The sequence below is a fragment of the Zootermopsis nevadensis genome, unplaced genomic scaffold, assembly GCF_977971745.1.
Source record: "Zootermopsis nevadensis isolate Lab colony 2312 unplaced genomic scaffold, Znev_1.0 Znev_ptg000030l, whole genome shotgun sequence".
In the NCBI taxonomy this organism is placed as follows: Eukaryota; Metazoa; Arthropoda; class Insecta; order Blattodea; family Termopsidae; genus Zootermopsis; species Zootermopsis nevadensis.
Genome location: NW_028259162.1, coordinates 10,966,640 through 10,993,569, shown reverse-complemented (window position 1 = coordinate 10,993,569; position 26,930 = coordinate 10,966,640). Strand labels below are relative to the sequence as shown.

General features: G+C 38.8%; 1 protein-coding gene across 4 annotated transcripts in view; it reads left to right on the top strand.

The window, feature by feature from the left end:
- Positions 1–6,421: 6,421 nt before the first annotated feature.
- Positions 6,422–26,930, top strand: part of dlg1 (MAGUK family member discs large 1) — a 338,246-nt gene continuing 317,737 nt past the window's right edge. For 2 of the 4 annotated variants that reach the window (XM_022067362.2, XM_022067361.2), the window contains exon 1: positions 6,422–6,839. In XM_022067362.2, coding sequence (XP_021923054.2) covers positions 6,437–6,839 — 403 coding nt within the window. In that variant the 5' untranslated portion in view covers positions 6,422–6,436. Of the gene's footprint in view, positions 6,840–9,779; positions 9,880–26,930 lie in introns of those variants that run through there. The other 2 variants (XM_022067363.2, XM_022067373.2) reach the window with 2 other exon arrangements.

The window sequence follows — 26,930 nt, the reverse complement described above, 5'->3', positions numbered from 1 at the left end:
GCGAAGTTCGACGCACGCGTGCGTGAGGAGATGAGTGGACAGCTTAACGCGATTTCCGTCTATACCAGCGGGAGCTGTACACCCAGTTCCCATTAGGTAGAATGCCTGGTGGGTCCCAAAGCAATGCTCGACGTCATGACGACATGAAATATCTTACCCTTCTACCGGGAATCGAATCGCAGCCGTATACTCCGTAGTCTTTCTGTACCAGATCTGGTCTGATGACACTAAACGTTTTATCATACTCTATAGAGCAGACATTCTCTGCATCGGAAGGTATAGGAATTAACTGTAAGAGTATGTCACGAGATGTGTGTCACTATGGCGTATTACGTCATTAGGTGTATTCTGTTCTGATTTTTCAATTCACATCGATAATTAAGGGTGTAATATTAATGATCGGCGATAGTTCGTTTAGTTCAGTGACTCTGTCTGCTGAACGGCTGGGCAGGGAGGCAGGAATATCTATTTGCAGCATGTCTCGGCGGACACTGGACACGCCCAGCTTCCTATCCAGGGGTTGAGAGGTTGGAGTTCGTCTGCGTTAATACGGTTTTCGTTTGCAATTTTTCAAGTCAGTTATTAGTCATTTATTGCGTATGCGTATCTGATGCACCGTAACAGTGATTTCTATTCAGGACGAATATTTCACTGTGACGTGTAGAAATGTAATTAATTTGTACTTGTGTTTTGGTAACTGTTAACAACGTTTCATACTAATGTCATACATGTATGATTTGAGTGGTAAACATCTACCAGACTACACAGCGCAACAACACAGAAGACAGAAATCTTCATAATGTCATACATCTTAATGAGATAGGGATTTGGACTTTCTTGTCTTTTTGTTATTTTTAACCAAAAAGATTTGCGCTTCGCTTAATACCGCGTCACCGTTATGTTCTTATTATACACTTATGAAGATATAAAAATAATTTTCTGCACCACAGTTTTAGCTCCCGATGTCTTGAATTTTGCAGTGTTCAGTAAACGCACAAATGTAAATTCGTATTTCAAGTTTTGAGAATTCGTTTGTGGCTTTCTCTTGAACAATGGGCATTGAAGTACAAAGTGGCAATTACATTTACCTCTCAGCTAGTGTGTTCTTGCCTACACAAAGGCTTCCCAGCTGTGTTGGTCAGCTCTTGTAAGGTGTGGTGAGACTGCAGTGAGTATCCTGAGAATCGGATACGCGCCGAGACGCCTGCGCGAATTGGGCTATTATCGCTGTAATTCAAACCTCCGTTGCGCCATATTTGACGACCTGACTGGATCCTTAACCACCAACAGGACGAGTGCTTTGAATGCTGAGTACAGATGATGGCATTATTTATTGAGGGGCGATCATGATTGGGAAGACATTAAATATTGATGGTTTATTCTCCGTATTGCATAGATCATATGGTTCCCCATAACTTATCAACGTGTTGAGTTATATCATTAGGTGGCGTAATCTGTATTCTGTGTTAGTCTTCTCAATATATTTCGTGTAACATTATGAGTGTTTGCTGAATTTAAAGTCACGTTGAAGCGTGACAAGTATTTTTACTCGTTCTGTACACGAGTTTATTAAAGCGATCACTTCATGAAAATGTAATTTTGTCTCTGGTATAATTGTATAATTTGGATGAAACTTCATGTAGAAATCTCGATTTCTATGTCAGATTTTTCACGGTTCGCTGAAGCATGTGGCAATAACTTGCATTCGTTTGAAACATGAACTGCTATTTGATTCGTTTATTAGAGCTGTGATTTAGACGGAGACTATAATGTATTCGTGTGCATAGTGTAATAGGCCTATATCCACTGTCTATAAACCTTTATCGACAGTAGAATTTATGGCTGCACAAAGTTCGGTGTCTAGTTTTGTCTGTCAGTAGTGGGAACAAACAATGGAAGATCTCAAAGCGTTAGTGCTGGTACGTGGCAAAACTGCAGTAAACATTTCCATTCTTGTTCTTCTCACATTCACTAATAATAATCCACGCTTTTTTACGAAGACCAATATTCTGTTTCGTTGACTATTTGTGAATGTAAAATATTCTGTAAAGTAAAGCAGCAGTGAAGATAAAAATGAAACGTATGCCCTATTTTAGTATTTCGCCATGAAGTAGTGCAGATGGCGACCAGGTATATTTCACGCACTAAGCTTTACATAGAGGGTAGCTTGACACTCGGGGTCCTTTAACCCAAGAAAGAAGCCTGCAGTGCGCATGGATAGGACGTTCCGTGGATGTGATAGTCATCACAAGAACTTCGATTCTTCTCCTGGGAACCCAAGGACCACGTTCGATGTCCATGGACGTTGGCAAATCTGTATTCACCATCACGTCCGGAGGGCTCCTCAGTTTTCTATCCCTTGTGTATCAAGCCAGCTTTCCTTTGGGGTAAAGTAGCTGGAACTTGAAGCTGAATAGTCATCTCCATATACTGCTGCAGTTAAGCATATGTGGGAAGTCCACAAGCACGAAATAACTTTGTGTGTATAATATTTGAAGTTTTAACGACAAATTCACGTGTGTCAGTGTGAAGTCCTGCGTTTTGAAGACTGCCTCTGCCCCTTGTATATCGATAAGAATAACAACACGCCCATATTCAACAAGCATTGTAGCTGCGCGTAACAGAACTCACCAGCTTTGACTCACATTTTATTCTTGCATAGTTTTCTGCCAGGAATGGAAATGTTTGCACATTTTCATACGCGTTGTTTCTGATTAACACCACAAATTAGTCTTTACGCTTATTTTCTGCTGCCCTATTTCAAAGTTAAAATTAATCAATATTAATATCTCACTACACAAATGCATGAATTTTTATGCGTTCCGTTATAAATGCTAGGATGTACCGAAAATGTTTAAATCTTTAAATTACAGTCTATGTGTGTACGATATACTTCCGTATTTGCTAACTCTGAATTTTGCTTACATAGCATACGTGTGTCTACGTATTGATTTTATACGATTCTCAGAATAATCAGCTATTATTTACGTGAACAACATAAACCTGTATTGGTCCTTGTGGTGGAGGTGCGTTGTATTTTCTTTTATATGCGAACCAAATGTTTAATATATTATAGAAACGAACTTCCTGGTGTGTCGAAAGTGCAACTTAAGTAATGTACCCGTTTTACTTTTAGTCTAAACGTAATACAATACGATTTTGATGTTTGATACAAAGTAGTTGTTTGGTGGATTGAAGAAGATACAAATTATTTTTATGATAACAGCCCACTCTCGCCTTACCAAGTTTAATCAAAATCTGAAAACAGATAAGAATATTCTGATTAAGGAAAGAGATGACTTCTCATTAAAGTTCGATTCACACTCAAAGCATTGAGGCAACGTGGAGGCTGCAATGAAGTGTGTGTTGTGGCATTCTGTGAGTGCCTCAGTGACTTGAGGTTACGATACCAGCCGTTTCCAGCAAAACCGAGTTGAGGCGCGCCAACGTTGGATGGTTGTTATTGTTTACTTGCGACCAGCGAAATATTTCAGGAGAGTTATTGTAGCAGATGTCTCTTTTGTGTTGATGTTTACACATATGTCGGTGTTTGTGTGTGACAATAGTAAACGCGTTCTTCCTTATTGTAATCAACAGCGAAGTTAGATTAGTTTCAACAGTTGGTATCACGTGCAGCACACGTGTTAACGCATGGATCCTGACGTAGAACTTGATAATTCTCTTATCACTAACTCCTCCTTCTGTTTGTCGCGCATTTGTGTTTACAGTGCACTAAAATGGAAATTAATTTTGGTGTGTTACAAACATGACAGAGAACTAAAAGCCACTTTGAAATACAGTATTAAATTAGTTCTAGGAAATTGCTAGCTGCGTCAGAATTGTACTTGCAAGCCATTTTGCCTTTTGGCAGGTCTGAAAATTATTCAAGTGTTTTAGTGCTAACAAGTCAGTCCATTGTAATGCAGTCTGTGATAACGAATTACTTTAATGACAATTGTGAACAAACCCATTCACTTTAATAACTTAGTTACTTTCTGTTATTTTATATCAATCAGTATAAAAATAGTTGATCATAAACAAATGGACGTATTTTGTATCAAGGAACACCTTTAACTTCTAAAGGGAAACGTCATACTGCCTTTGTGTATTGACAGCGAATCGGCGTACGTTTCTGGTCACATCACATCCAAAGCGATTATGCATTAATGAACTACATAGATTAGCACGCCTGGTCTATTTATATTTACAAATCAAAGTGTAGATTCGACTCACGTTGTTTGTTTTCTAGAATGTACGTATTTGATCAAATTTCAACAACAGATATTCCAACACATTCAGTATTATTAAGCTTGTTCAGATGGTTGCCCTGTAGGGTACCAGTCGCTTTTCTCGTGCCCCAAACTTAGCTGTTGGGGCTGGAGCGACGGAGGTATTAACATTAAGACAAAGCAATGAATGTTCTTGAGTGTGGAACTTCTAGACAGTGGCGTGCTACTAGCAGTGCATTCTAACAATTGCTTTGTCGTGATTCGAGAGATTGGAGTCGCAAACTAGCTAGCTGTGGGAGATCTAAGTTTCTACGTTATGTAATCTGAACCACTGTCAGCACCATTAAATAAACCATAACTAAAATATAGATTGATGAACTAGGTTAGTAACAGTGTCCATTCAGTTAGGAAGTAAACATTTTCTGTAGTTTGATGAAAAATGCCGTGTATTTCTTGGTGTACTCCTATAAACGCGAACTCAGTTTCCGGGATTTTAAATGTTTTATCTCTTACTAATTTTTCAGTGTTAGGCGTGACTGAGCGGTACACATTCTGAGAAGAGGTTTCGTATTTCAGTTGTGATCTTGTAGGGAGACGCCAGCGTTTGGAGATACATATATCCCTCATCTTCAGGGTAAAGGATTAATTTGGCTTAATGCATGGCCCAGTGGCGAGCTGTGAATCCGGTGATGAACGTTTGGATTTCGTAAAGGCGGGGGATTTTTTATTGGCTGACAGCTTCTTAAGAAGAACTCTTCTGCTAGATGTTAGTAAATTGAAGTCTCGTGTTTCTATAAGATCCCCCCACCTTATATAAATCGAGGATTCATCGTTAAATGACGCTGGTAGACTATTGTATATAACTATGAAGTTGGTACAGTAACAACGCTGGTAGCATGTTGTTGAGTAGCGAGACGAGGTAGCTGTTAGAGGTCATATTTAGCAGTTTTGCAGAAATCTTTTATTTAATATATGTAATCCTGATGCCCATAATTGAACCACGGACGTGACACCAGTTGTCAGTAGGGGTCAGACGAAAGAACCAGATTTTTTTTCTGCAGACTCCTGTTTGATTTAATTCTTGTTTGTTTGTTTAATTGTACTGCTGTGTCACCTGAGGTTACAAATTAATATCGTGTGGGAAATGTCAAAAAGTGTATTGTGGAATGGTATAGAAAGTGGTGTTTCTGTTTTGATGTGTTCGATCGGAATTTGACGAAATTGGATGAGATATTTACGAAAATCCTTGTTCGGGATTGTCTGCACCCCAAAAGAGATTTGAATCTGTGACCTGACAATTAAAAATAGGATTACCAACTATCAAACCGCTTTGTTCAACTGAAAAATGCTAGAAAAAATTATGTTTTTGGAGCCGTGGTTAATTGTGTTGTGTTGTACATGTCGGATAATGGCAGTGTTAATTCGTTGTGAACATTAATTTGTACTCATTACAGCATATGGAATCCCAGTGACATGATGATGAATTCGCTGCTGAACTTACACGGTAGACATTAAAACCATAATTAGGTCGCCATCCCTATATCAGTAAAGTGAAAAGATTATTCGGAGCTTCGCTTAAGAGAAACAGCCGAACTTTGAACAGAGTCCACGAATGCACTAAATTATGGTGTAACACTACTGTAACATTTTAGTAGGGATCGAACAATAAACGGTCTCTAAATCACTTTATTTTACAAAGAATTCTGTTCTCATGAAACACATCCTCGCATTCCCCAAAGGATCATATTATTTATGAGACCCAGTTTGGCCAGCAACACGAGAAACGCACGTTAAACTTGAAGCTTGTGCTGTAGAGGAAATTGAAATTTTGTATTGATAATTCCTAATTTTTCCGATCCGACGGTTGTGGAATCGTAGTTGAAGTATGTGGTCACGAAGATAAAGGCCTAGCCGAAATATCAGTTGACAGTTAGCATAATGCGATGTGCTGCTGTTTCAAACTCTGTTTCATTGAAGATCCAGAAATTTTTCAGAAGCTCTACTCTTATCTAGTTTCAATATTATATGTGTTTGTTGTGCATAAATGTGAACGCTAGTGGATTTATTTAATTGAATGTTTCATAGAGGGCCAGCAAACAAATTGTTGCGCTCGCGGACCCCTGTTTGAATCACTAAGCTGTGTTATGAGACGTCTGGTAGAAGTGTGCGCCAAGATTTGGAGTTTGTAGGAGTTACGCGAGAAAGGCATGTGTCGTCAGTATCACGTGGTTAGTTATGATCTTATATATGAAGAAGATGGCGAAAGTGGAACACCTGTCTTCAGTAAACGTGACATTATGATGACGATGCTGTTGAGCACTGAGGAATTCAGCATCAAGATGGCGCTCTTCGGGATGGTGTGGCTATTGCGCGTGCGTGCCGAAATGCGTCGCTGCGCCAAGTGTCGACGAGAGGAACTACAACAAAAACAACAACAACAACAGCAGCAGCAACAAATACAACAAAAACAGCTGCAACAAAGGCAAGAAAGCCTACAGTCGAGTTATGACCACGTGTCGGCTTCATCTGCAGCCACGTTTTACACGCTGGATACCCCTGGTCCGGGCGGCACCTACTGCGAGGTTCACGGCTATGTCCCACCCAAGGAAGGTGAGTCGTCCTCTGGCCTTTGCTAGCTGGTTGGCTCATCCACAAGGGAGACATTTGTCTGCCATGAATGTGCATGGTTGTCTGTTCCTAGTTTGTCCACCAGTTACGTAAGATACAGTAATATAAATAATGGATGTTCCACTTCTCTTAAAATACGATCCGTTTTTATTATCTTTAAAGGCATGATACTTTATTTAAATATATTATTTAATAATAGTTCATTTGACGCCAACCCATTTTCCTCCGGGAGATTGTTTCTTCAGGGTTAAAGGGGTCAGATCGCTGTCACCCCACTTAAATAATCCCCGGTAGCAGGTGCGAGACTACGTTCTGTACGGACAGGGTTCAATTCCCGGGAGGGGATTTATACTTACTTCCGGTTCCATAATGGAACCGATATTCATTCAATGAAGGCTCCTGTTCAGTAAATACCGCCGAAGCGAGAATCTGATCACTTTATCGCCATTTATTGCTCGGAATTATAACGGTGCTTCTACTTATCTCCTGCATGATGTACTTAAGTTCAAGAAATTTGCTAGTGTAGAGAATAGGATTTTAGACGTTTGAATCTCTTGAGAGCATATAATTATATTTAATTGCTGTGACATTTATAAGTACACAGACCTCGAAGTTATGCATTATCATTGCTAATTACACGATGCTTTGGAAAATGTTATTATAAAAAGGCAATAGAGTTATAGAATATCATTTCTGGAACGGTTTGAAGATAAACCAACAACGACTAATTTTATCACAAAGATTCACACACTGTATTACTGACACATATTTGATTACTTCATCAGCAAATTTTTAGTTTCTAATAGTTATTTTTGAAAACACGGAATTATGGATTTAGATATGTCTTTGATGTGGCCATGAATGCTTTACATTCTGATAAGAAAGGAACCACATTTTTGCCAATACAGCAGGAAATCTTTTGTTATTTTGAGCAATTGAGTAGGCCACTGCTGTTTACATGCAACCAGGCTAGAACACGTACGTAGTTTACACTTTGTTACAAACAAGACAGTCGAATGTCATGCTTCCCCAGAGAGTTTGTAGTTGCAAAATTCACTCGAGGCTAAAGCAGTACAGTGAAAATCCATTTGGAATGGAAACGTCCCGTGTTCTTCATCGCATGTTGTGAAGAACTGTAGAAACTTTAAATATTTCCTCGGGGAGGTGATAATTGATAACATTGCGCGTAGTTGTAAGTCTCTTGAGTTTCTGGTGTCAAGCAGCGTGTTGCAGTGCCTTCACTTGTACATTAAAACTTTGTACCATTAGGAGTTGTTTAGCTTGACATATTTTAGTGTTGAATAATACGAGATGACTCCTAACCTAACCTAACCTATTTTTGTCAAATGAATATGAAAAATATGTAAGTATAAAAGAAAGTATCGGAAGTTATATTGAACTAGAAGTTTCTAAGATATATTTTAAATAACTGTGTAGTGACAATCCATTAAGGACAGAGAAATAGTGAGAGGGACATAGAAGTGAGAAGCAAGTCTCGGAAGTTAAGACTTTTTTGTATGTTTGTTGTTTATTTGACTACTCTGTTTGTAGCTCAGACTATGTAGCGTCGAATGTTAACATTCTTAAGAATGAGGTGAGACATACATTTAAGGAAGCGGTTGATATCTATCTTAGGGTACTATCACGGAAGGCGCCTGGAGTTCCTAAGGGAAACCACGAAAACACCAGTCAGGATATCCAGTCGTCTGTCCGAGATTTAAACCCCGTACCTCTCAAATGCGAAGCTTGACTGCGGAAGTAAAGAAATACAAAGGCAAAATCTAATAAAAACGAAGACGAATAATGAACTAGGAAGACAGGCATGAAGTCGGCTTGCTCCCTCATTTGCTTCCTTCATAAACTAAAAATGTGTATTCCCTTCGCTTAGTATGCAACATCAGCTGACTGGACAAATTCAGCATCTCAAGAGTAGGGGTGACTCGTTATACGGGCTTTTGTTATCCGCGTTTTGTATGCCAGCGGATTTATTTTTGTTTTGAGAAGTATAAATATCTTATCCGCGTCCTACTGCTATCTGTTTAAGGTTATTCCTAATTTCCATTAGGAATAGCATTAAACAGATTGATATGAACTGGACACCTGCAATTACACAAGGTTAATTAAACATTAAAGTGTAAAGAGATAATTAAGCGCAAAAATCCAGCAGTCATTGCGGAAAATTTCGGTTTTAACGGAAATTGTTGACGGCGAGAAAAATTTCTGAAATACAATACAATGTCGGTTAAATTTTAAATATGTTAAATATGCCAGGAACGTTTTAAAGTGAACGATTACTAATTGGTCGGAGATAATTATCAGCATGTAAGTTAGTTTCTCGTTATTCGCCATTGTGTACACATTTGCAAACCTTGGAATACTGATACTTATGTGTGCCTGTAATTGCGAAACGTAAAGTCATCATAAATGAATAAATGCGCGCTCGCGTAGGATTTGAAGTTCACCGACATTTTAGAGATTCTTGCTGCCTCCATCATCAGGGAGATTATCGGACGTCAGTAAACTTCGACAGCTCTACAACCTTCAATACAGTCATCTTTGTGTACTTTTGTGAAGATAATAGCCAGATAGTCATTACCGCGTTAACAAGAGTTCACCTCTGAACTATTTTGAGCCACGTGATTCCAGTTGCTATCGTAGAAACCTTTTTCTTTAAAAGCCGTTTTAAGATTATTGTCCGTTCGAGGCCTAGGTAAAGAATGATACCATTCTTTGAGGTTTATCACTAAAATTGTGAGTTGTGAATTTCTCATGTCCCCTCCATCTTATGGCTACAGAATATCTGAAAAATATGTATACAAACAACCATTGCATTCGTTAGCATTTTTGGGACCCTGTACACTAGGCCTACAGTGTTGATGATGGCATTCAGGTCGTAATACATCTATGTCTCTTTTGTTTCAGGTAAGTAAGCTGCATTGGCTGTACGGACACCGGTTCTGGACTATGTAAAGTTACGGTGGGCGTAGTGCTCACCTGGTTACAAGCCTGAGTGTCTCCTACGGTACGTAAATACGGACCTAATAATTATGACAATTATTCGATATTTTTACGTTCTTTGCACAAAGTGCATGAAATGAATGCAGAGTAGGAATGTCGTGTTTTTGTCTCCCGATGTAAACCAACATAACATATTTTTGATGAGACTTATATTGAAGTGGTGGTTGTTCTGGGCAGTGACGCCGTATAGACCCATGTCACGTTATCTTTACCGCCGTGAGAACATCGTATCTCACATGTTATGTTAAGGTGTGAATTTTGTTTTTATCCTTACATTCAGTAATTCAATAAAAATTAATCATGTAATTTATGAAGCTGAAATAGAATCCTGCGTCACATAGTAAAAACAAATTATGAAATATAAGCATAACGTAACAGTTATTTCTCGTTCGTTCTGTTATTGCCTGCAGATTTTCAATACGTGAATCTTAACTTCTCCGTTCTCTTACAAAGAGCATAAAGCTTGATATTTTCGCGCAGGAAATTGACGATTTCAAACAAGAACACCGATAAATGGGAGCGTTTTCTATTTGTCTGTCTGCGTTTTACACAAGCACATCATAACTGAAGTTATGTGAATTATGATGCAAAAATAATAGTATATAAAATAGTGGGAGGCGTGTATTAATGTCTGTACATTCATCTGCAAATTTGGAATGCGTGTTGACCTACGGTAGATATGGTCTTCAAATCCATATTTAGGCTGTTATCTAGAATGCCACTTTCTTGTTTCTTTGCCTATGCATTCTCAACTGCATATGCTATGTACTGATAAAATGGATGGTTACTGAGAATGCTGAAGCGGTTATGATAGATTTTACCACCTGCTTTAAGAATCAGTATCTCTTTGTTATGTTCACAGAATTTGTTTATGCGTTTCATATGATTCTCGTAGTAAACTGTTATGAATTTCTTCAGCTTCATTAACCAGTTAATCTGTGTTGTGGACAAGTGTTTTCTTTGAGGTAGGGACTGATGTTTTAAAATGTCGCTTAGCAGATCTTCGGCTTTCAAGTTTTAATGAACTTTCACAGAATGTGTCGGCAGAAGCTTACGAAAATCTTCAGTCATGAAAACAAGTCTTCGAGTTGATAACTATGTATTATAATCGAATTCGGAGCCTGAAGTGATATTGCCCCTATCGACTAATTCCGAATTTTCGTGGTGCCGAACCCTTCGTTCCTATCAACAAATTATGTATAGTTTCTTTATACCACGATGCTGCACAAAATATAATTTGCTGTGACGAGTCGGCTTGCCTTTTGTAGTGAGGCAACGTGCGACTGGCGTGTTACTCAGTTCGTCACTGATTGGCTAAGCGTAATTACATTGCTTGTGGTGACGAACGTAATATGGCAGCCTCCAGCTGTCTCGTGTGACCCGCGGTAGGTGGCGTTATCTTTTTTCAAGCCACGGGATAGCAGCAAATGGTCAAATTGCCTGCCAACCAGCATCGAAACCCTTTCTGGCAGACCTAACGGTATTTTCGTAGATTTATAATAGCAAAAACTAATTTCAGAAACCGAGCTTTCGTCAGTTCTAAATTCAAAGAGTGTCACACCAAAGCAAAAGGTTTCAAACTACTGTATACGCAACACCACAGCCGAAATATGAGAATAATTCCTGTTTTTAAATCATTCGTTGTTGATTAGTCGCAGGAAAATATCCAACCTGTTCACTTAGCGGTAACATGCATGTTTTTTTTTCTGGTGAAGATCTCAGCTTTATAATGGTATTGTAGCTTCCATGGAGTCTTCGTCACATATTACGAGCAATTTGAATTCAGAAACATTATTTGGAAACTAGTGAACGGATCTGTAAGGTTTAAGGATTCTTCTCCGTGGAATTAGAATGACAGCATTTCGTGATATAACTCAGGCATAGATGGAAAACAGTTCAAGCAGCCGATGTCCCACCCTGCCATCGAAGCTCCTACCTCCAGTGCACAAATCACTCTCGCTACGGCTCGCTACGCGTTTTGAACACTGTTCATCTGGGACCTTGATTCTCGTCCGTACGTCTCATTTGGGTTGCATCGTGGCAAATTTATGGCTCTGTCTCGCTCATGACGTCACTTTAAGTGTCAGATAGGGTTTGAAACAGTAGTTCCCTTAACTTAATTAGTACTCAGTTTCATTAGTGAAGATGTAGTTGTTCTAGCGGATTATAAATTATGACAAATCACTAAGATTTTAGTAAGCAGAATTTTGGAATTGGTTATTGATATTTTGTAGATCAGTAACAAATATTACGTTGAATATATGTAAAAAAATTGGGTTTGCTTGTTTGAATCTTACTTGGGGCATGGAATATATATATATATATATATATATATGTGTATTGTTTTGCGTTGCTGTTACCTAACCAGGAAATCCTTCACTTTTCTTTTATTTATTGTCAGAGAATTAATTCTGAGTCAGGAACACAGCAAGGTTCCTTCTAAGTGAGGGAGCTTGACGAAACCCGTTAGATTCTTTGATGCAATAGCGGGAATGTCCAGCTCTGAAGTTCTGGTAAGGTTGTTTATAATGCGCAATCCTAGAATTGTCGCATTTGTTGTACGTAGTGGAAAAATGTCAACGTATTGAAGGTAGGTATAGGGATACGCCTGTATATTTATGATGTGAATTCGGCATTGACGATATTGATTTATAGTAGTTTGCTTAAATGTAAAATGTTACAGACACACACAGTTAGCGAAAGCAAAGGAATAATAATAATCAGTTATATATTAAAGTTAAAATTCCTCAAAAGCAATTTGTAACTTTACTTTAGGACAAAATGTGTTGCTTTTATTATTTCGTCACTTTCAGGACTTTCCATAAAATGATTATTGATTAATGGAGATTCCATTAGATCTGATTGTCTCATAGTTTTTATACGAATCAGACATCTATTTTATTTTGTACATAAAATAAAGCATTATTACGCTCGCCTTTCATTATATTTTTTGAGTGGTTATGCTTTCTTTGAAAGACGTGCATAGAGAGAACACATTATGTGCTGATCGACTTGTCTGTCCATCTGTCCACTCCATTCATCTAGAGAACCACTGGACGGATTTCGATGAAATTTTATGTGGAGGTTGTCTTATTCTGCACGACCTCAAAATCATAATCCTACAAGCTGTGATAACAAAGTGACAGGTTAGGTAGACATTGAGGTACTGCGATCTGATGGCCAAAGTAGGAACCATCGAACAATGAGGATTTAGTACCGCAAAGCGCAGAATGCAAAGAACAGATGAGAATACTGTGTGTATTTCTTTACGGAACACACTTTCAACCTTGTTACTTTTAAATTTTCTGGCGTCGTATCACAAGAGGCGTAGAGCGTTTTCCCGTTAGATTACATATTTGAGACGTCGAAAACCTCAATGCATATCCTATTGCTAATTTTCGTAGTTTAGTGCTTCATTAAGTTCTTAATTAATTTCATCTTACTCTTCATTAGGTTACCTCTTCGAAAACCCTTTACGATCTCGTGTCTGCTTGCTTTGTAATATCTCCCAGGCATGCTTCTTCTGTTTGAAAGTTCGATTCCTCAAAGTTTAAACTTTTTGCTTTATATTAATTAACTCAGAGGTCGGCAGCTAAAATACCTGGGGTAGAAAGAGAAAAAGACCTTCAGCATCATGTTGAATAGGCCTATTTAATGTAACAGACAGAAGTTTGAAAGTGAAATTCCATGTGCGATGAATATTGATGACTTAGTCAAGATAGCGTATATCTGAAATTGTTAAACCTGAAACAGTACGTTGTAATTGGTGGTAAAATCGATCGCCCAGTTTTCTTGATGTTTAGTAAGTTATTGTCCATCTTACACTCACGACAGTACTTCCACATTTCTTTAAAGTCGAGTACAGACGTTCTTTACGATTGTACATACATTAGTGACCTTGAAGTTCGTATATGTTTCTACAAATATATCTCTATAGTTGCCCTTATGGGGATTCTCTATGGCAGTGTTCCGTATATTTTTTCACTCGCGACTCATCCTGATTTGTCAAAGGCGCAGGACTTAACACCACAAAATCTCGTGCTGCAATCCGATGAAGAGTTTATGCAGTGAAGGAAACAAATGGTACACCTGACGAGACATTGTCTATTTATTTGGCACAGGAGAGTCGAGAAATGTATCCCTAAACTCAGTCTGGCTAGTTAAGTAAAAACGAGAACCCAGGTAGTGTTCGACAATGAACTCTCCTTGCGAAGATGGCTGTCTTCTGGTTTGTTGCGCCGTGTAGTCTAGTAGAAGTTTACCAACCCAGAAGACAGCCATCTTCAGACTTACCGCCGTGAAAACCTCAAATCCTATAACTGTCCTTGCACTTGTAAAAAAAGACATCCTTGCACTGTTGAAGGACAGATTTGCTGCTGGAGTTAAGTGTATAAATTCGGCTTTCGGGTGGGAACCACGTTGGGAATATTTGACCTGTATACGGCCCCCAGAACTCGCCCCAGTACATGCCCAACTTGAGAATGACAACTGCAGTTTTACCGAAACGTCGGTTAACACCAAACATTAAATGTTCCTCTCACCTGAAATCCCACATCATTCACTAGTCTCAAGGGTCGTCAACATTTTTCTGTAATGGGTAGCTTGGCGATGCTTAAAACTTAATGTGGATGCGATACGAATCTAACACATATGCGAACAAAAAAATATTGACCTACGAATTCTGCTTTATGATCTGACATCATGGCATTTTTCAAAATATATTTTGGCACACTTCATCTCTGAAAGATAACCTGTCTATGTCATTGGTAACAAGTCATTTTGTTATAAAATGTCATCATTATTTACAGCAGAACCCCCCAATGTATGTGACATCTGGTTACATTCGAAACATTTAGAACTCGACAGGGTTTCAGTTCATAGAGCTGAAATCATCAAGTGCTATTGGATAAAGTATCGTGAGCACCAAGGTGCCCGCGGGCATGTGGTTGGCGATCCCTGCACTAGTCTATCATCCAGCCACCATACGACAGTCCGCCGAAACAGTTTCACAATTTGTGCCATCAGCATTCGTTAAGACTGATAAAAATTCTTTGGAGTTGGGATAAGCATTCTAAGGGGGTAATCCTTGGTTGAATTTGCCATGTCGCAGCTTCCATTGTCTCATTACCTGTGCAAATATATCTAGATTTGATATCAGCATAGTGGCATTAGCCAATGAGACCGCTAGTGCTGGAATGGCTTCAAACATGTCCTGGTATTCTTTTCATTTACGAGTCGCAACGCTTTGTGCCTTTTTTTTTAAAAAAGTCTGCGTTTCTCTGAAATCGCTTCGTAACGTCCACCATCACAACATTTTTATGGTTGTCATTTAACGATTTCCTCCCTCGTGCCACCGTTTTAAGTGGCAGTTGCAGTCTTACGACAACGGATCCAGGTCTTAATAATGAGCGACTTTGCGATGGTGGCCTGAAAAAGTAGATTCGGTTAACGATTAAACCATTGTGTGCGTTTTCATAGCGGCGCACTAGATTATGTGCAGGGCAGTGAAGCATTAAAAACGGTAACCCATAAAGATGTGACGTAAAGAGGACATTTATTGGTATGTTATGAAACATATTTTCGTATTTTGTTGCTTAATAACTTCGTATGTGTGTAACGAGTGTGATTAAATTTTTATTAGTGAATCATTTTGACATAATCTTAGAATGTAATAACTTTGAAAGTTATGGGCAGGTTGATTGGATTAGGTGAGGACAGTCTGTCTGTGTATGTGTGTGATGTTTCGTGGTGGATGCAAGTAGTTTAGATAAGCGTTTTTAAACCTATGGTACGCGTACCACTGGTGGTACGCGAGCCAATGTTGAGTGTTACGCGAACTAAATAAGAAAATCAAAAGTTAATATTAACGTAAATAACAGTTTTCCCTGAAAGCATGTGGTCAGTGGTACATTTAATGTGTTAAATTAGAATTATTGATACGTCAGCGAAAAAGGTTGAGAACTCCTGGTTTAGATCATCAGTTCTTGAAGACGCTTTAGGGTACCGTGTTATAAATGTAGAAATATCCCAAGAAGTGTTGGTTTAATTACCTCTGTATTCGTGGAAGAATATGTATGGTACACATGTATTTAGTGACCTTACAGATGTACATTTTGTTAATTTTGGATGAGGGAAAAATGTCGATATAGGCGTAAATGGGTTTCAGTATTAATATGGATCTTAAGAAACATGTCAATGAACCTTTTGATTCCGTAAAAGATGGAGACATTTTTCACTAGCTGAGTGACTATTAGCTTATGAATGAGGACGCTTTTCTGTATAGTTAGTTAATTAAGATCCGAGTTTTGCATCATAATTCACAGTGACCATGCCATATTTCATGAGCTCAACAGTTTTTACAAAATTGTGATGTAGTGAGGCGGAGGGTATATTCCGAAGGCAAATTTCAAACGAAGAACCTAGTATTGAAGAGTGAAAGTAGTGTGTTTGGTGTGATACGGAACACACTGAGGCACTCTGAGTGATAGGAATTTAAAATCTCGGTTTTCCGAGCTCTCCGTGGAAGTATTGATTCACGCATCCAGCATCCACCACGATGGTAAAATTTTGTCAGCTCTCGGCGAGTTGTACGTACAACACCGTAAAACGAAATGCAGCTAGGCCAGTTGTAAACCGAATCACTTTATTTGAAATTAGCAATATCAAACCAAAGATGTAATCGAAGATAATGTAGCGGTGAGATGATTCCAACGAGCACAGAACTGGTTATCGCAGCGTGATGCGTCTGACTAGGATATTTTACGCAGTGTGAGAATTCCAGCCGGAATTATATCTGTGTGGGTTCTTGCGATCTGAATGCAACTGCGAATGTTTCTTCATGATAACAGAAACATACACGACCCAACGCCACATAAAAGTCGCATATTACAGGAATAACTGACGAATACGAACAAAATTATTTCGGTGCGTAAAATACCTGATTCTGTAAGATTTGAGGTTTTCACAGCGGTGAGTATGAAGATTTCTGTATTCTGGGTTGTTGCGCTGTGTATTCTGGTCGATGTTAACCAACGTTTCAGAAGTCATACTGCCTCCGTCATCAGGGCGATGAATCGCCCTGGTGAGTATGAAGATTTCCGTCTTCTGGGTTGTTGCGCTGTTTAGTCCGGTTGATGTTAGCCAACGTTTCAGAGGTCATACTGCCTCCGTCATCAGGGCGATGAATGTGCCAGTGGGGTATTATTGTATAATGAATTTGAATTGTTCTGGGGATAGACGGTCATGGGCTAAATCCAGGTAACGTAAAAGGGTTTGTAGTGAACGTCATTAAGTAAAAGTAAGGGAAATATAAGTTGTCGCATCTTTAATTTTACGCAATTTAACAAATTTGATATTTATAGTTATTACACTGTTTCGCTAGACATAATAAGAAAATCATTTTCTTGTTGTTTAATTTTACACGTATCAGCATACCTACTTTAATCTTGGTCGATTGCTGCTGTGTTACAACTCATAATTTGACAGCGCTGTACACCGCTAGAGATACGAAACAAACCTCATTAACGTACGTCAAAGGATTCTAGAGAAGAGTGTATATTGACTTTCCCTTTCTTTAACGGGTTTTAGTTACGTAACATCCAATTTGCCAGGGGCACAACGTTAATGTTAGCCGAGATAACGGTGTTAGCCCAGTTAATACGGCTGACATGGACACTCGGCCCCAGTAATTTACTCTTTTGCCCAAATATGGATGTTCATTATATTATAGCATCACGCAAAACAGTATTTATGCGGTCATTGCGGGAACTACGTAAACTGAACGTTGAATACTAAGATAATAATGTACATCCATCGGTCATCATGTTTCTTTCTCCGATTTCTTGTATAGTAACTGCAAATTAGACTCTGAACCTTCTTCCATTTTTCCGTATTCGTTAAACTCCTTCCATGCTACATAATATTAATATTTGGTACACTCGCATAAAGGAAACAGATTAATTTTGTCTGTTGTTGGCGCTAATTAGAGAGAGGGACTCTTTTAATCTCGACGTTTGCTATTCGCCGTCTGTCGTCGTGATATAGTGCCCACACTCCTCTAACTAGGTGCGCACTGCAAGCGTTCGAGGCAGTACTTCTTGTCGCGATGGATGTGCGGTTTCATTCATTAGTCTTAACCTTTCAGTGCCATGACCCCTGGAGTTCCAGATCATCTATTTACAGACCTAATACTCTCAGCCATCTTTATATCAGCTTCCTCCGGACTGTCAGAAATTCATCTCCAGAAGCAGTGCTTCGGATTACATCTGACGAAATTTCTGCTTCACTTTCTTAGCAGAAAAATAACGACGTCAAGGTTTAGTTTTGCTAATAGATTGTAGAGTTGAAGCACAGAACCCGTTTCTGTTTTGTTTTTTCTAAATTTTGTCACATCCGTTTGTTACTATATGTTGGCGTATACTTATTTCCGAGAATTTATGGCATGCTTATTCTTTGACTTCCCAGAACACCAAGATCGCGAGTTTGAAGCCCGCTTGGAGGACTGATGTTTCTTTCCGTGTTTTCCTTTGTTACCATATAATAATCATGTATTCAGTAGTTTATCTAAAGTCCGATGAGTTGGATTTAGGAACACTGTGTAGGCATTTCGAAACGGTATAGCACCTAAAAGATGACAAATTACATATTACTGTAATTTCTAAAGACGTGTGATGTGTTTGCTTATTTTAAATGCACTTATTTAAAACCTAAAATCTTGTACCGCTAAAGAATTATACTGTAATGATAATATACCACACGTACAATACTAAACTACTCTCGTATGGAGGAAATAAGTAGTCTGTAGTCCAATACGAAAGAAGTGTGATTTGAGTTTTTTTTTATTTGTATCCTCACCGACTTCATCACAGATTAATATCTTTTTCTGCTTCAGTTACACGGATTAAAACTTTCTTTTTCTTCTATTTGTCGGCCGTTCTTACCATTTTCTCTTCTTCCGTCTCTAATGATGGAGCAGATTCGAGAATGCTTTTTCCGGTATTTTTTTAAACGTTTAGCCTTTTATTTTGAGCGTTAGTACCTTATGATCCTTGGTTCTGTATCTTGCTAGATTTGTATAAAATCGAATTTTTGGCATATTCTTTGTTCTTCTTAATTATTTTCTTTTATATCAAATATGTTTACACATGTAAAAGGTAGATATGGGTATTACTCTGTATAATCTTATTAAGGTTTGATTCGAAATTTTTCTAGATCTTATTGCGAATGTTAAATCGACTGGGTACAGTGACGTACGTGAAAATATGAATCTGCTCTTTGTGAAAAACTCTCCTTGAATAATATAGTTGAATAGAAGCGAGTAGATTACATGGCTTGGTAAAGTTTATGTTCCACCTTCCGTACAGGATAAATCCGAGGTTGGCATTTGTTTTGCAGTTTGAGATTACGAACCATACAACATCCTGGCGACATCCTTGGGATACTGGTGCAATTAGATCACATGTCTTTATTACCCTACTGATGCGCTTGGAACTTTTATGTCCAAAGCCGGGAATCTTAGAGTCTGCTGCCATTGTGAATTTAAGATGACAGGGTATTAGTAAGAGGAACGTAAATTCCATTTCTGAGAATTAAAATCATAGGAGGTTTATGTACGTCATCTTGCTTTGTTAAAAAATCCGGAAGTGCTTTTAGATATATCTGATATGTAATAGACTTAGAGTAAACTAGAACGAAGCTTTAGTTCATTCTTGGAAAATGAAGATGTCTCCGTTTAATGTGGTAGAAGTTAACGTTTCGGAGGTTCTTGCTGTCTCCATTATCAGGGCGAATTGGGAAGGAATGGAGTGGTAATGTTCGTTGTGTATTTCAAGGCACTATTTTGGCATTCGCCTCTAGGATCTGAGTAAAATTATCAAGTAAATTAGTCTGGTAGTCTACTCCGACCAGAATTAAAATCGTCTGCCTCCCGAATACATGTCGGATAATTTTTTGGCTAAGCTGAATTCCGTTTTATTGTCTGTTGGTAGTGATGATTACTTTGATTGTGGTTATTATTATCTTTTCTGTATTATATCTGAAAACATTCATATTATTTCACAATTATCAAAAGGTAAATGTGCCATTATTTTGTGTGAGCTGTCAGCTTTACGCGGTGGGCAATTTATCCCCGTTGGAACGGGCGTCGATGGCGAAGAGAAAAAAATTGTACTCCTGCCGAGAATCGATCCACTGGCCTCCATCTTGTAGTCTAATCACTATATTGACTGATTATGATGTAATTCAGATCATGCTTCTTGTAGTAAAATGTGAATATGATGAAACTAATAACGACTTTTGCATTGGTTTGCCTACTGCCTGTTGAGTAAAGAGCTCCAGAGATTCAGTCCACGAATCCCAGATTGTGATCTTAACAATTCTACTGATATTTCATTACCGAATGCTCACGCAATCTACATTCTTCGCGTTGCGATGATACGTAACCAAATTCTTATCTCGCCTTTCATCTGTCATCTCCTGTGCTTTTGCCTCCGTCACATTCCGTCTCGATTCTGTGAAGATCATCGCTGAGATTCTGTATCCCTCATTCCATCGCTGCTCGCGTTTGCTTGTTCCGTAGTGGGTCAGTGGAATGGAAACAGACAAAATTGAGAACGCCGTCGTGTCGGCGGAAATCAAGGGCTCGAGATGGTCCCATTCTCGGCAGTATTTGTTTATATTCACTTCACTCTATCTCGTTATTCCGTTTCGCAGCTGACGAATTAAGTGACGCGTTCGTGGTCGTTTCGAACATCATCAAAAGCATTTACCACAAGAGAAGTTGTACATGAAATAACTCCTTGGAAGACAGTCCTTGAAAAACTAATAGTCGATGAGCTAGCCGAATTCCTTTCACCAAAGGTTTATTACCGCGTTAGCAAGAACCCCAAACCTGAGCCAGATTAGTCCAATTTTACACCTTCCAACTCTGTTTCCCTAAGTTACATTTTAATATCATCCACCTATACATCGTGTTCGTTACTATGGCAACGAGTATAATATCTCATTCTTAAAATTATTCATTGTCAGAACTTTTTCCATCGTCTGTTCTTTAAAACCACGACGTTTCGGAGGCTGGTTCTGTCTCCGTCTTCAGGGGAGGGGTACCTACTCTGTTGGGTCCCTTAGCTAGAGCTAGTCTCTTGTATCTTAATCTCTCGTTATCTTTATTTATTTTCTCTTATCTCTTTCGTGTATTTACTCCCGTCTCTTCTTTCTTCCGTATTCGTTTAACATTCCCTTAATTTGTAATTATTCTCGTCCTCTCATTCTTTTATTTATCCTCCTTATGCCCTTGTATCCTGTCCTACTTTCACCGGGATTTAATTCCCATGAGGTTTGATAATGTTTCTCATGTTTACAATTAAGTGAACCCAGTATAATTTTCGTGTCTTCCCTGAGGTCTGCACTAGTTAAAATCCTTTCATTTGTTACTAAAATATTGTGCCCTGGTAATTATGTTTGTGGTCATTATCAAATTTTTCTAAGAAATTCTGAATTGATGTAATTTTTCCCCGATCCGATTGAGAGATGCTATTCTATTCTCCGTTGCCTTACATAAATACAACGTGGTATAATACTGACCGTCACATTTATGGATCTGCACGAATTCATAGCGAATGATTTACACGTATGAAATGTAACTCCGTTCTCAGTTTGACATTGATTGGTTTCTATTCACGAGATTAATAATCAGCCTGTACGTGCTGTAGAATACAAACGTAGATATTTAAAATATAACTCTGTGCGGCCGAATAAAAATTATACGACATTGAAACCGACCTTGGTAGCCAGTGTCGTTCTCATTCGCTGTTCGCTTCATGGACTTAACAAGAGTTTTCTAAAAATGTGAACAGGAAGAGGATAGAGTATCTACAATTTATAAATCATTGTTATGGTTAGTAGAATCACTGGTTATTTCTCTATTGTGCTGCATTTTTATTGTATTTGTGTTTATTTATTGTTTCTCCAAGCGAAAAATATAACTCGGGAAACGAGTTATTTGATTAGCCGCTGTGCGGCACGGTCCCGTCCACCCAAGTTAATCGAAAGTCCATTGTATTCGTTGTGATGTACTTTGGTTAACCATTTTAACCAGTACTGTACTCCTGTGCCTTCCTGCCGAGCATGTTATTTCAAGCTGTACCACGTATTTGGTTCCAGCCTCGGGCATTTCACCGCCTTTTTGTGGTTCTCAGAACTTCATCGCGTGAATACTGGCGTAATATATTTAAATAAGCCACAGTCTCTTCATCCCAAATGCTAGACATTATATCGTTCATCATATTCGACGGTTATCACCCTCTTAAGTATATACAGTGTCATTAAGTAACTGAGAAACCATCCATTTATGGTATAGCATGTTTGTCCTTATAGAAAACATTGTGTTGGACTTTGTCCATTGGTTAAAGTATATTTTATCTGGTGTGCCGAGTTGAATCAACCATTGTCACAAACCTTCAAAGATTATTAGGCTGATGCATGCATTCCAGGAACTGTAGCTACTTCTGTGTTCCCACAGGAGAATAGTGTTCCAGAACCTTTCATCTTGTCACGTCTCTCTGTGCTGTGCCCTGAAGTATTTTCCATAGTGCCCTGCGTCCCGTATTGTTTCTTTCATGCCCCGATCGTCAAACCCGAGTTTGTTGTCTGCATCATATGACGTGTCTAATTTCATCAAGCTTATTAATGGACGGATGTGGGTGTTGTTGCTACAGACAACGCAGGGAAAAACAAGCAAACGCGTGATTTTTATATGTTTATACTTTAGTGCTGGAAATACTGATTTAACATGTTATAGTTTCGTAAATTACTTTGAATCTCTGTGTATGTTTAATTTGTAAACAGATCTTCATGCATTTCTTAAATTCTGTGATAGTCGTTCTGTTGTTTTAAACCATGAGAATTTAACAAACGTGATTCATAATTAGGAAGCATTTGACCTTCTATTTGAATGTTTTTATTGTATTTTTACGTCGGCTACCGTTTTGGTCAATGGGCCCCTATAAAACCTACTGTGTACAAAACATATATTGATATTCACTTTATTTGTATTAATTTGTTGACATTTATTTTTAGTAAACAACTTCATTATATTAAAATATTAAATACGCAACTTTTAGATTATTGCTAATAACATAACTTCGTATTCCAACGAAGCGAGGATTCGCATTAGACTCCATTAATATTACCTGCTGTAATTAGGGAAATTGTACGGCTTTCACCCTGTTTCACCTGAAACCAAGCACCTCATTAGCTGCTTTTAATTTACAATTACGTCGGCCAGTGAACGTGAAGTTGACAATCCTATTAATTATTGATTAACAGCAGAGAACTGAAATATCCACATGCATACTTAATAAAACATATTTTATTTAAAATATATGTAGTGATGGAATAACTCTATTCATAAAATTGAAACTATGGTCGTTTTGAATACACGAATAGTTTAGCTGTCTCTGCATACATTGTGAGAAGTAAAATGTGACAGCGACATTCTTGTCGTCTTCTTGACAGTTTATTCCGCTGTGTAAAATACCAATGTCTTCTATTTAGCCGTGTGGTACTAAAAGTTAAACACAAATTCATTTGTTTCTTTAACTACAGTGCCGAAAAGAAATTAAATTGAAGGAAAGACATTATGTGGTTTAAAATTTTTACGGCAGCTGCCAATGTCTGCTCGTACTCATAACTTGATTCTGGATTCGACTTCTCTTCAGACCATGGATGTTCGTCTCCGTTTTTCGGTGTTGCTGTAGGTAACTTAGTGCGATAAATAATATCTTGCAGTGAATTGCTGCCGTGTGCGTGGATTGATGTGCCAGTACGATTTAATCATTTCAGAACCATATATCAGTACACCACAAAACCACCCGTCAACACCACGCCCACTTACTCCGGCCCACACCATCTTCAAGCAGCAGATATTACACACTTCAGCCAACTGAATATAATCTCTAGTAAAATATCCCCTTGCAGTTCACCTGAAAGTTCTGCAGAATTGGTTAAACAATTTTAACACGTAGTCAACACCAAAAATACTGTACTGGAAATATGCACATTGTAAACAAATGTTATGTAAACGAATGGATTTATTTAACATATAAATAGCCTCATTCGATTCAATTTTAATGTTAATATTAATTTCAACTTTAATTTAAAATGTTTAGTACATAGTTGACGTATTACATCATCGAGTTTGCCTGAATTTGATATTCTGATATCTAAACATGTTTCCACCAGTGAAATGGCTCTCCTAACACTTTGCTCAGTGTGTTTGAAGGTAATAATCACATTATGTAATTTAGGGAATGAACTGGAATTCTTTCGTACAAGATTATAAGGCTTCAGAATGAATTGTAATAGGGAATATGTATGAGGATTGGTCGGCTAAGGTGAATGAAGGGGTTCTATATTATGCAGAAATGTTGGATTCTTTCTTTCTCCCGAAGTATCTGTTGGGATTTGCCTATTTTCCTATTTTGTACGTGTCAAACAAACTATTTGTTGTACTGCAGGTGCCAGGAGCTCGAAGTTTGAAGTTTACCTCCCATTTTGTCGTAGTAAGTCTGAAGTAGGCACTTCGCCGTAGAAGCGATGGATCCACAGCAGAAATGTCGGAAACATCCCCTCCGCCACCGGAGTGAGAAGTCAAATCCATTGTCCCCTAAATATTCGCTGCTTGATGCTTATTCTTAGGCAATAGCCTGCCTGGGATTTAATTGGAAAACAGCTGGGAATTGCAATTCCCTTAACAAGACGTCTGTATGTTATTTCGCTATTAGTATCTTCAGAGCCATGTGCTCATTATGAAACTTTGTGAAGCACAGGCCTTGGGAAAGTAACAGTCGCTCAGTTTACCAAGAAATTCACCGTATTATCGCGCTGTTTGATTCCGAAAGTTTCCGGCTTCCGCAAAGAAAAATGCTGAGGGCTTGGGACTAAATTTGCTAACCATCCACTTTTTACGGTAAACGGTCTCTGTAGAAATACAGTACACTGAAATTTCTCCGTTGTTTAATTTAATATCTCGGGGGAAATTTAGTGTTCGTCGTACATTGTGCCCAGTAGAGGTTTTCGAAGTGCTATTCTCGGCGTATAAAGTTTTCCCCGGACTTGAGTGTTATCTGTACTGTATAAGACATTTTAAATGTTGATATTTCAGCAAGAAGTGGGTGTTCCTCGCGATGTAGTTTCAGTTATCCAAAGCCGAGTTGTCAAACGCAAGGTCTCCTGCTGATGCCCCGCGTCTCCCCTCCATTCCCAAGGCCCCTCAGCCATACTTGCGATGTCAGCAAGAGGGGAATGCAAATAAATGGATTTTGGAGGGAAAGCCAAGGGCTACAAAGCTTGTAACTTCCTGTCCTTGAGTCCGCATAGAGAAGAGAGACCCTTACGAATTTTATACGTAGCTATACGAGTCGGCCTAAAAAGAGCTGCGTCGTTATAATCCGCTGTTATATCTGTATATATGAAATTTACATGATGGAGTCATACATTTCAGCCTCTACGCAGAGAAGCCCTTGGTCACGTGATAATCTGCGTTCCCTCAAGTGGACTTCACAGAAGCCAAAGTGGGATCTAATTTATGGCGGAGTTACTAGTGCTTCTACAAAAAAGAAATCGTATCATGTAACTGATGCGAGACTTCGAATTTAAGATGTACGTGGGTTACACTGATTGCCCTAGCCCATATACCAAAATCGTGATATTTCAGTTTCTCAGGGCGGCGAGTATGAACTGTCTTCTGGGTTGTTGAGCCATGTAATTTAGTAGAACTCTACCGACGTTTCAGAGGTCCTCACTGCTTCCATTGTTGAAGCGATGAGTACTCGAGAAGCTCAGAACTTCTTTCTATATAAAATCGTATCACGAAATTTTTTAGTAGACTAATATTTCTTAAGTCATGTTTGTAAAGAGACTTTGAGGACACATTTTTTTTAGTCCTTGAAATATATTATTATTTTACAAAGGATCTACCTCCAAGGAAAATTACCCTCATTTTCTTAGGTATATGGTCAAAAAATATGTGGTATTTTAGATACGGTCGCAGCGGTGATCCGATCCAATCGGACCGGATGGCCAAAGTGTCCCGCATTGCTCACCTCTAAGAGAAACCTCAGTTACTGTAACCATTCCCCAGACTGAGATTCCAACCCTAGGTACGAGGTGCGATCGGAAAGTTTCCAGACTGCGCCTATATATATATATATATATATATATATATATATATATATATATAAAAAAAAAACCTTTACACTTATCTCAGGTATTAAATTCATCCATCATCCTCGAAGTAGTTCCCCTGGGAGTGAACACAACGATCCCAGCTCCGCTGCCAAGCCTGGAAGCATCCCTGGAAATCTTTCTTTGTCAGCCTGTCAAGCACCATCTGCGATTCTGCCTGAATCTCTTCTATCGTCTCAAATCTCCTTCCCTTTAGCTGAATTTTCATCTTTGGGTAGAGGAAGAAGTCACACGGAGCTAAATCCGGCGATCCGGCAAGATCTTTGAGCTCCTGACAAACGAGAAGTCGATTCTGCTTCTGGTCCTCAGACAGGAGCCTTGGCACAAACTTGGCTGCGATGCGTCGCATGTGGAGTTCTTCCTTTAGAATCAGCTGACAGGTCCCATAGCCTATCCCAACAATGTCGCACAAGTCGTTGATGGTACGACGTCGATCTTCGTGAATGGCCTGCCGAATCTTCGTAACATTTTCGGGCGTTGTGCTCGAAGATGGTCGTCCAGAACGCTCGTCATCATCGACAGAGGTTCGGCCATTTTGAAAACGTGAATGCCACACAAAAGTTTGTTCACGACCCATTGCGGACTCCCCAATTGCTTGCTTTAGCATTTCATAGGTTCCGTAGCCGTTTTGGCGAGTCTTTGGCAAAATTTGATGCACACGCCATTCCGAAATCGCAGGAGGGTCGGTGTAATGCACTACCAAAACGCCCGTAACTAAGAAACAAATGCTAATTCGATGATGCCGGCTGGCACACTGATTCACTATGAATGTAGGCCGCACCCCCTAGCGGCGGCAGAAGCTCGTACTACATC